This window comes from Drosophila sechellia, chromosome 3R (genome assembly GCF_004382195.2).
Source record: "Drosophila sechellia strain sech25 chromosome 3R, ASM438219v1, whole genome shotgun sequence".
Classification (NCBI taxonomy): domain Eukaryota; kingdom Metazoa; phylum Arthropoda; class Insecta; order Diptera; family Drosophilidae; genus Drosophila; species Drosophila sechellia.
This window is the reverse complement of record NC_045952.1, coordinates 5,091,997-5,101,176: the sequence shown is the minus strand read 5'-3', so window position 1 is coordinate 5,101,176 and position 9,180 is coordinate 5,091,997. Positions and strand designations below refer to the sequence as shown.

Genomic DNA, 9,180 nt, shown 5'->3' with positions numbered 1-9,180 from the left:
CAATTAATTCGCATGCTATCTTCTGATGGCCCCTTCGCCCATAGTTGGCCATTTCGCTGGCTGACCCAAATAGGCATGCGAAATATTCGCTCTAGAGATAAAGCCGCCTTAAAGCATCGCACACTCAAGGCAAACAATCCCCAATTGCGGCCCCACCCGCTTAGCAGCCCCAACCCTTTTCAGTGGCATCTCCAAAATTGACACCTTTTCAAAGTTTCACTTTCATTCCGCTTGGCTGGAATGGAATTCCGGGTTAAGGCAGCTCCGTTCAGCCCAGCTCAGCTCCGGCTTGAGTTTGCAGCCCGGCGCTGTTTACATGCCTCTGCCCATGGTGCGCTTGGGTAATTTTCAATTAATGAAAGTCCCCCCATGACGTCAGTGGTGCGCCAGCAAAGGGCGCCCACAACTAACAAACTGAATAAGTGAGCGAGGGGCCTGGGAACGTCGCGTCGTTTTCCAGGTTCAACGTTCTACACTGAGCGGCAGCAGCTCATTAATATTTCGTGTAGTGGCCCAAAAGTGAAATTGTCGCATACCAAAGAAGGTAGCCACAACAATGGTCAGGGAGGGAAAACATCAGAGCCAAGAAGCCAGGAAAGTGCCGGGCAATATTTTATCTATGAATATTGCATTCAGCAAGTGCAGGCCAACAGAAAACTGCATGTGCAGTTGCAGTCAACTCTGCATTTTGGAATTTACAGGGAAATTATTTGAAGGAATCCAAATGGAAAACTTTGCATGTTCAAATATGTAAATCATTTTTCACCAATGTGAGCAAACAAAACAAATTTGTTCAATAATAGAGAAGCGAAGAATAAAAGTGTCTAAAGTGTCTAGTGAAAGAAAATTTGAAAGTACAGCATTTATTTTTAAATACCTACTTAGTAAATTTCTTTTTAGGTATTCTTACATATAAAGTCCAATCAAAAATAAGCTGCTGTTGGTACATTATATATATACATCTGAAATTGAGTTTGGTAGAAAGCGAAGAAGCTTCGTCTGCCATTTTTGGCACGCACGTATGCCCGTTTCAATGAAACTTAATTGTCATCATAAATTCATGTTCGGGGAGCGGCCATGACACCATAAAAAACTCATCTTCATGCGAATTTCGGGTAGCAGAATTTACTATATTTAATTAGGGCTTACTTAAACCTAACACACACATTTAGTTCGTTAAATTAAGGATCGATTAGGCGAATTAAACTAGACATTAGTCAGACAGTTCGTGCGGCGCTCGATTCTTTGGTTCACTCTCCACGATAATCTCTCGAGAATCTCCCATCTCGAACTACTCCTCTTTCCAAATGCAAATGCGAGCTCACAGGCTCTTGGCGCTGCCCGCCGACTCCTTGGCCGCCGGCTTCCAGCCGCTGTAGGCGGTGTCCAGCTCCCGACCCCAGCCGGAATGGCCTCCCGAGGAGACGACCACCTCGTGGGAGGACTCCTTTCCGCCGCCGCCTCCACTCAGCAGCTTCTTGATTCCGATGATCGAGGCCAGCACCAGGGCCAGCTTGGACACAATCAGCGCCTTTCCCGCCAACATGGCCAAGGCTCCGTAGGCCAGGGGCACAATAGTGCCGCCCAGCAGAAGGGGGATCATGATCATGGCGCCGTTGCCCTTCTTCTCCTTTTTCTTGCGACCCTCCACTGAATTTGCCTCGTTGTCGAATTTCACCTGAAGTAAAATGTAAAAAAAAGATGTTAAATAAATGTTTACAAAAAGACTTAAAATATGAATAGTAGACTTTTATAGATTATACACATTTTGTAATTATAAATTACTCGGAAAGCAATTACAATTTCTCTAATTTTTATAATTTCTCTAAATAAACGAAAGTCAAACTAAGTATTTAGTTCGGATAAGTATTTTTGTTAGTTTAAAATTACGAAAGGTATCCTTTTATTAATCAAAAGTATTTATTTGTTACATTCTTGTATAACTTTACACTGTCTCAAACTACACTCACCTGCAGTGTGTGATCCTGTAGGAAGTTGCCCACCCGCTTCAGGATCATGTTGTTTAGGACCTGTTCCTTGGCGTCCACACTTCCCGGCAAGACGGCTTCAATATCTTTTTCACTGATGGGAGCTCTTTTGGTCTCCTCACCTTCGCCACCAGAACTGACAAACTGAATGCCTTCCATGAGCGAGAATGACTTTGCCGATCGGAAGGCCTTCTCCAAGCCCGTTAGCAGTTTGACCTTTAGGCAAACGGACATGTTATCGCCCGAGCACTGCTGGTATATGCGGTAGACCATTGACATGTCCTTCCAGAAGCCCGTAGAACCCATTCCGGGGTTACTGCTCTGGACTTGGGGCCTGGGAGCCGAGCTCAGACTGTTCGGGTTCTGATGTTGGTAGCTGGCACTGCGGGCACTGGAGAGCCAACAGAAGACGATCATCAGAGCAGCCACATGCCACACGTACTTGATCATGACTGCGCTGGGTATTGTTATTGGACGCTGGACGAGATAAGGATCCTTGGGCGATCCTTGAGCTGAGGCATACACTGGGGAGATGACGCCGGGCGCTGCTCTTTGGGTGCTCAACTGAGTGCTGGCCGGTGGGTCTTATGCATTTTATACCTGAGTCGGATAAATCGCATGTCGGCCGGCTGCCTGAAATTGAAAAAACACAAAAACACACGCTTTGTCTTAGTCTAAATATCACGGCAATTAGCCAGATGCTGTTGGCCAGCGGGGCTGCGCTTTCGTGATTTCGCTGCGAAGCCGCCGAAATGCAGTTTCGTTCGCAATTATATTCCCACTTTTTAGCCCGTTCTAAGCTATTGAGCTCGTGCGTGACTGCCGTTGCCATTGCCATTCTTCTCTGTCTCTGCGCCAGACTTACTAGACCGTTAACATATGCATTTTCGGTTTTCTACAAGTCTTTTGGGGCAGATTCACTGTCGTCACCCAATTTTTGCGATAACTTTTATTTTTTCTTGTACACTTTGACAAACAACATTTCTATTGCTCACTTTTAGGTGCTGCAGAAAAAAGTGCTTCTCCTTAAACGAAAGAGTCAAGACACGAACTTGATCGCACTCAACGAAAGCAGAGAAAGCTTAACATTTAATAACATCTGTCTTGCTGAAATGGCCGACAGGTGGCGTTTGAAATAATTGAAATGTTAAAAAATTAGCAAGCAGGTGTCAAATCGGCACGAAAAAAAAAAAATTGGTAGCAGCCAAATAATTTTTAAGTGGTAAGCGTTGTAAAAAATGTGCTAAAGAAGTAGGAGATGTTAAGGTATCGTCATTATTGCTATTGATCTCTCTCTTAATTCAGCCAGATCCGTAAAGAATCTGCCAGAGCCCGTCACAGATCCCACTATATCCCGGACAGATCTTCCAGAATCTCAACTTTGTAGCATTTTTAGTTCTTGAGATCGAGGCGCTTATTCGGACTATTCTATGGGTTCTGATCAACCATATATATAATCAAAAAAAGCTTCTTTTTACCTGTTACACACTTTTCAGGAAACTTAGTATACACTTTTACTCTACGATTAACGGGAATAATAAACAAAAAGCATGTGGGTACGTCCAAAGACATAAGAATAATGTCTTCTAATGCCTTGGTACTTTAGTGTCTACTGACCCTAGCCATAGAAGTTAAGAGAATGAGGTCAGTTCTTTGGAACATTGCATTGCATTTACATTTTGCAAATAAGTGTTATAATAGATTCGTAAAAAAATTTATCAGACGTCTAAATAATATTTAATTATTTGTTGTGACCACAATTTTAATGAAGTGACCCAAATGTTGACCTCAACTTTAGGCATCAGCGGTTTACAAAGCGACTCAACCGCTTGCCGCTCGAGAGCGCAGCGATGAAAGCAATTAGTCGTTCCTCACCTGCAATGCAAATTGAACTGCTAATCAAAGTCCTCACGCAATGTTCACCATAACCGCTGTGGCGATGGCGATGCAACGGCCGTTCGACAATTACGATCGTTTGTTGTTAACTGGATAGCGTAATTTAAATTGACCACAAACGACGCTAGTAGAAGCGGCAGCAAATCAGGCGTGCGGAAAGCGCTCGAGTGACCAAAACTGTTTCACGGCTTGGCGGGGCTCGTGGGCAATTAACTTTCAATTAATCAAAAGCAATGAAAGCTCGTAAATGCGCTCAGTTGATTAAACCAACTGCCGCCGAGCAAAACTCCGCCAGCAATTGGTGTAATCATAAATTCAGATGCGTGCTTTGTCTGCCTATCTGACTGTCGAGTATCGAGTGTGGGAAAAACGTGCTGGAGCGGAAAATTATGGCAGCGGTAGTAATGACAAGTGCCTAATAATATTATTAGTCAGGCAGGCACTTTGGCTCTTCACTTCGTCGTACATTTTCTTTTAAGCCAATTTTTGCTGGCTTTCTGGTTTCTGGCTGCGTTTTGCTGGAAAGCGCAGTGCTGCAAGGCCGACAATCAACTTTGGCTCGGGACCGCCCCTGGTTGTTGTGTACGTTCTGGTGACCTGCTTTCGGAGCCTAAACTCGTTTTCATTTCGCTGAGCATTCTGCACACATTTTGCGCTGCGACGACGCCCTTGCAGGCATCCCCATCCCCTCCAGCCCACTTGGCTTTAACCCCCACTGCCCCCATCCAGTTGACAGTGAAATTGCTTTCAAATTGGGCACTCTGCACGATTCTCCGCCAAAGCCCTCCCCTCGCTCCCCTCCCACCATCGCCATTATCTCTTCTTATGAATTATTGCAAATTTTGTGGTTTTTATCTGGTTTTCAGAATGTGAAATTGCAGCCGATGAGATGCAGCTGATGCTGCACCAGTTTGGCCGCAGCTGAGGCGGCATTTCTCTAGCGGCGCAACCGTTGCTCGCTCCAAATCACCGAGTCGGGCTTTCATTTTGGTAGTCGATTTGCATATACTACCATGTTCAGCAGCAGTAAACGAAATCTATCTATCTATCTATCAGAACCGAAAATAGGCTGGGCAAGAGCCGAAGAACGTTAACAATTTCGTAAACTGATTGTGAGTCTTGTGGGACATAACGGCCAAATACAGTAGGCAGTGGAAGCGCAAAATGCAAATGGAAAGTGATATTTAGTATGCATTTGCCTAAAATGTATGATTAAGAATGAAGTTAAGATTCGAAATGTGAGCTCTTCGTTCGCCACAATAAATAGAAGAAAAAGACTGACAGTGGTCAGTCAATGTTTGCTCAAGCTTGGCAGCTGCTCAAATGAGTTGTTAACATTAATGCGCATTAACCTGTCTTTTGTTTTCGCGGGCATTCGCTGGGCAGCAGCGAAGGAAAAAGCCACATTTAGAGCGGCTTGAAAAGCGCTTTTGGTCTTGGCCATGTGCCGCGATTTCCAAGACTTTTCATTGCAATCGTGGTTGTTTTCGGGGTCTTGTCGGCTGCTGTTTCGGTTTCCTAACTGTTTACTTTCACTGTCGGTGGCCGATGTTGAACTGGCTTTTCTGTTTCTGTTTCTGTTTCGGTTACTGTTTCTTTTTCTGGGGCCGGCCGAAAGCAGCGGGGTTTATTGGGTTTTCGTTAACCTGTCTTGGCCAGACTTGAGTCATAATTATTTACACCTATTAACGGACAGATATTTAAGATTCGCCGGGGCAACTGGGTCGCAAATCAATTTCACTTGAAATGAAAGCATTTCGGCCCAAGATGGACTTGTCAACGGCCAGTTTTCGTCTTTGGAATTATGCATAGAGCTTTCGGTTTTGTCGTTTCGCTTTCACCGCGTGGTATGCCATAAATTATAGAGACTGGTCTTGATTTTCATTGATTTTTTATTTATTAATCTTCCTTGCTGTGTTTTTCAACTTTTTTTTTGTGTTTTGTTTTCATCATTTTGTTGTGTTTAATGACATGCATATGTGACAGAGAGTGGGGATTGTAATCTATGGAATTTACATTCTTTTGTGAGTGAGTTTTGTGATCTGTGTGAGTTGCCCACATCTGCAGCTTCACGCTTCTTCTTCGTCTTCATCATCATCATCTTACTACTGTTGCCGGAATTATAGAGTCATAAAGTTAGAAGTTGTGAAATCGCCGTACGACTTTGCTTAAATTGTTTAAATTAAAGTAGACGACGTGCTGGCGACTCGAAACTTATAGCCGCTGGCTAGAGGGCTCGCCAAATGTCATAAACGAGGCATTTTTAAGTTGATAATTAAAAATCTGTTTAGGTCCACAGAGCAGGTGAGCCCGACGCCAATCGGGCCGACAAGCCGTTCGAGTCGCTCGGATGCATAGAGTACGCTTAAGGAGTTAAAATATTGAAAAAAAATACTTTTAACATTACGCGGAATCACTGGGCGTGCATGTGTGAGTGGCAGTGGGGTTTACTTCATTTTTTGGGAAAGTAGAGCGCTAGAAAGTGACAGATGCAAAGGCAGCAGAAAGAGATGGCGGATAGGAGAAATGAGAAAGTTGAAGAGTCGAAGTGGAAGTCGAGTGTCGAGTGAGGAAACAGTGGCCCTGAGATAGAGCCGGAAAATGAGTTCAGTTTGGTGCGGCGATGTGTGTTCGGAGACCTATGGCAAGTGATGGCATGCGAATGACCAAAACTATGACTCAGTTGAAGGCAAGAAATGGAAGGAAGATGTGGAACTTTGTCAGATGATAGACAGTAGATAGATAGATAGTTAGATTGATAGATAGTGATAGTGATAGAGTTAGAGCTAGTAAGTTAAAGCTAATAGTAGGCATGCTCGTTGTTGCTGGTGTTGTTGTATTGTAAGACTAGAATTGCATGTGAAGAACATAGTTGAACAGACAGAGATAGAGCGTACAGATATAGATTAAAGAGTTAGGATTTGTACTTTTCTGCGATTGCATGGCAATCGGCAGAGTTTTGGTATAGGCAGTATGCAGTTTTAGATGAAAGCACAGAAATAGAGAGACAGAAACAGAAACAGATGGAGATGTAGATGTAGATAGAGGTATAGGTGTAGAAACTGACAGATGAGAGTGCACTAGATATAGAGCAGTTGGGTGATCGATTGGCTGATGGGTAGTGCTGGAAGTGCTGTGCGAGCTTAGACTTAAGGCTGAGTATTTGCAACTTGTGGGGTAACTCTCGCTGGCCGCTCTTTTTACAAACTTAACTTTAGCGTCATTAGTTTAAAAACTAACATATATGGTTCTGATTCTGGTGTCTGTCCGGTTTAACATTATCTTGTGTGTGTGTGGTTCATTCTTTTTCGTTTTCATTGCTTGGAGAAATAAATAAAATAAATTAAATTAATAAATTAGTTAAAACGAACGATAAATAATGTGTGTTTCTCTTCGAGAGTCGCGGGCGAGCTCTGCAGCTCAAGTCGCGTGATTTCGCGTTTCTGATTTTGCTTCTTGAGTGATTGTGTGGTGTGATCCAGTGTGATCTTAGGCCTGCACGGGCTTCTGGGCACCATAGGCCAGGTCCTGGGCGTCGATGGAGCGTCCCCAGCCACCGTGACCGCTGCTGCCGTACGAGGCGGAGGATGCTCCGGCATCGGCGCTGTAGCCACTGCCGTACAAGTCGTGGCTCGTCGAGTGGCTGCTGCTGTGGTGTGGGTGGGCCACCACCTCGTAGGTCACGTGCTTCTCCTGCGACAGCAGCTTCTTCAGGCCGATAACGGCTGAGAGCACCAGGGCGATCTTACCAATCAACAGGGCCTTTCCGGCGATCAGGGCGATGGCGCCCAAAAGCAGGGGCAGCAGAGCGGCGGCCTTCAGGGCAACCAGGGCGAGGATGGGTCCCAGGATCTTGGCGGCCTTCTTCTTCTTGCCACGGCTCTCCTCGGGAGCGTTGGGGTCGTTGGAGCCGAACAGAGACTCGGAGGCATCCTCGAGGGCACGGCCGGTGGAGCTAACAGCCTGCACAATGTCGGCGCCCTTCAGCTCCACCTTGATGGTGTGCGAGTTCAGGAAGCTGCTGATGCGGTTCAGGGCCAGGGACTCGAACGACTCGTCGCCGGAGATGGAGCGGGCGGCCTCCTGTTGGGGAGCGTCTGGCGAGCGGACCACGGTCACACCTTCAGTCAGGGCGAACTGGTCACGGGCACCGAGCACCTTGTCCACGAAGCTGAACAGCTTGTACTTGACGCACGAGACGGAGTCCTTGCGCAGACAGTCGCTGTAGATGCTATCCATAATGTCGTTCTCGCCGCCGATGGCGTTGCGGGCGTGGCCGCGCGTCTCCTCAGCCGGAAGGGCGGCGCTCAAGGCGACCAGACACAAGACACCGAAAGTAACTTTATGGCTTGCCATTATGCGTTTTTGTTTGGTTTGTTTTTGTTCTTGCACGTTTAACGATTTGGGTTCTTTGAATAATCCTTTTGTTGATCCACACTACACTTTCACGTAGTTCGGCGGCGAACGCACTTTCTCTTAAATGGAAAACTATATTTTTGTGTTTTTCGGTCTAGGCTGACTGCTGCTGCCGTATAGCTGCTCAGACGGTTAAGGATTGAATGATACAATTTTCCACCGCACACGACAATTTATATACGGCGGCAGTGGCAGTGACTTCGGCAACGGCATGCTCATCTGCTGCGAAAGCATTTCTCCGACCCACCTGCCCCCTGGCCCCCAGAAGCGGTTCCCCTAAACTAGTCGTGCAAGTTTCTCGTTTAAGTCTTTCGTTTGGCCGGCCAACGGTAATGCGCAGTCGGCATCGACGTCGCCGTTAGCGTCGGCCGCGCTGCAGCTGTACACCAGCAGCTGGAAAAGCATTGTTACTGTAATTTGTAAGTTGTCGCTGCCGCTGCGCTGCTTTCGCCCGAAGTTCATGTAACATTGTCAACAGACGCAGCCTCCTGCCGGTGGGAAACCAGCGAACAAACAACCAGCTACTTTTACCCGGACGGCAGAGAGCGGACCAAAAGTGCCGAAAATCGTAGTCGTAATCTTAATTGTCTGGGCTTTAATTGAAAATGAGATTTTGTAAAAGTAAGTAAAAGCATTTCCCTTTCAAGCCCAGTAGAGCGCTTGAAGCGAGCCGCTGAGGTGAACAGAACGGCTAATTTGCATTTCCAATTTACTGCCGGTTAGAAATCAATATATTTCAATTTTAATCGGCTCTCATAATTTCATTTTATAATTTTGTCATAAAATTTAAATTTGAAAATAGATTATGAAATTAACATAAAATAGAAAAAAGTTGAATTTTAATAAAGCAATTTTATCAAAAATATATCACTTTATTTAA

At 45.4% G+C, this 9,180-nt stretch overlaps 2 protein-coding genes across 2 annotated transcripts; both read right to left on the bottom strand.

Annotated features, from left to right (window-relative positions):
* Positions 1-1,103: 1,103 nt before the first annotated feature.
* LOC6614080 lies at positions 1,104-3,664 on the bottom strand. The gene is made up of 2 exons (XM_002038498.2): positions 1,971-3,664; positions 1,104-1,678 (listed from the first exon to the last, which is right to left on the bottom strand). The coding sequence occupies exons 1-2, from the start codon at positions 2,436-2,438 to the stop codon at positions 1,322-1,324; spliced, it is 825 nt and encodes a 274-aa protein (XP_002038534.1). The 5' UTR covers positions 2,439-3,664; the 3' UTR covers positions 1,104-1,321.
* A 2,240-nt stretch (positions 3,665-5,904) lies between these two features.
* Positions 5,905-8,430, bottom strand: LOC6614079. Its single transcript, XM_032721995.1, has one exon. It carries the CDS (start codon positions 8,238-8,240, stop codon positions 7,374-7,376), a length of 867 nt encoding a protein of 288 aa, XP_032577886.1. The 5' UTR covers positions 8,241-8,430; the 3' UTR covers positions 5,905-7,373.
* Positions 8,431-9,180: the final 750 nt, after the last annotated feature.

What these genes read in the sequence shown, in the direction of transcription:
- LOC6614080 (XM_002038498.2), bottom strand. Translation starts at nt 2,438, where the DNA reads ATGATCAAGTACGTGTGGCATGTGGCTGCTCTGATGATCGTCTTCTGT. An exon ending in TACAGGATCACACACTGCAG is followed by an intron (nt 1,679 to 1,970) that starts GTGAGTGTAGTT and finishes ATTTTACTTCAG; the next exon opens with GTGAAATTCGACAACGAGGC.
- LOC6614079 (XM_032721995.1), bottom strand. Translation starts at nt 8,240, where the DNA reads ATGGCAAGCCATAAAGTTACTTTCGGTGTCTTGTGTCTGGTCGCCTTG.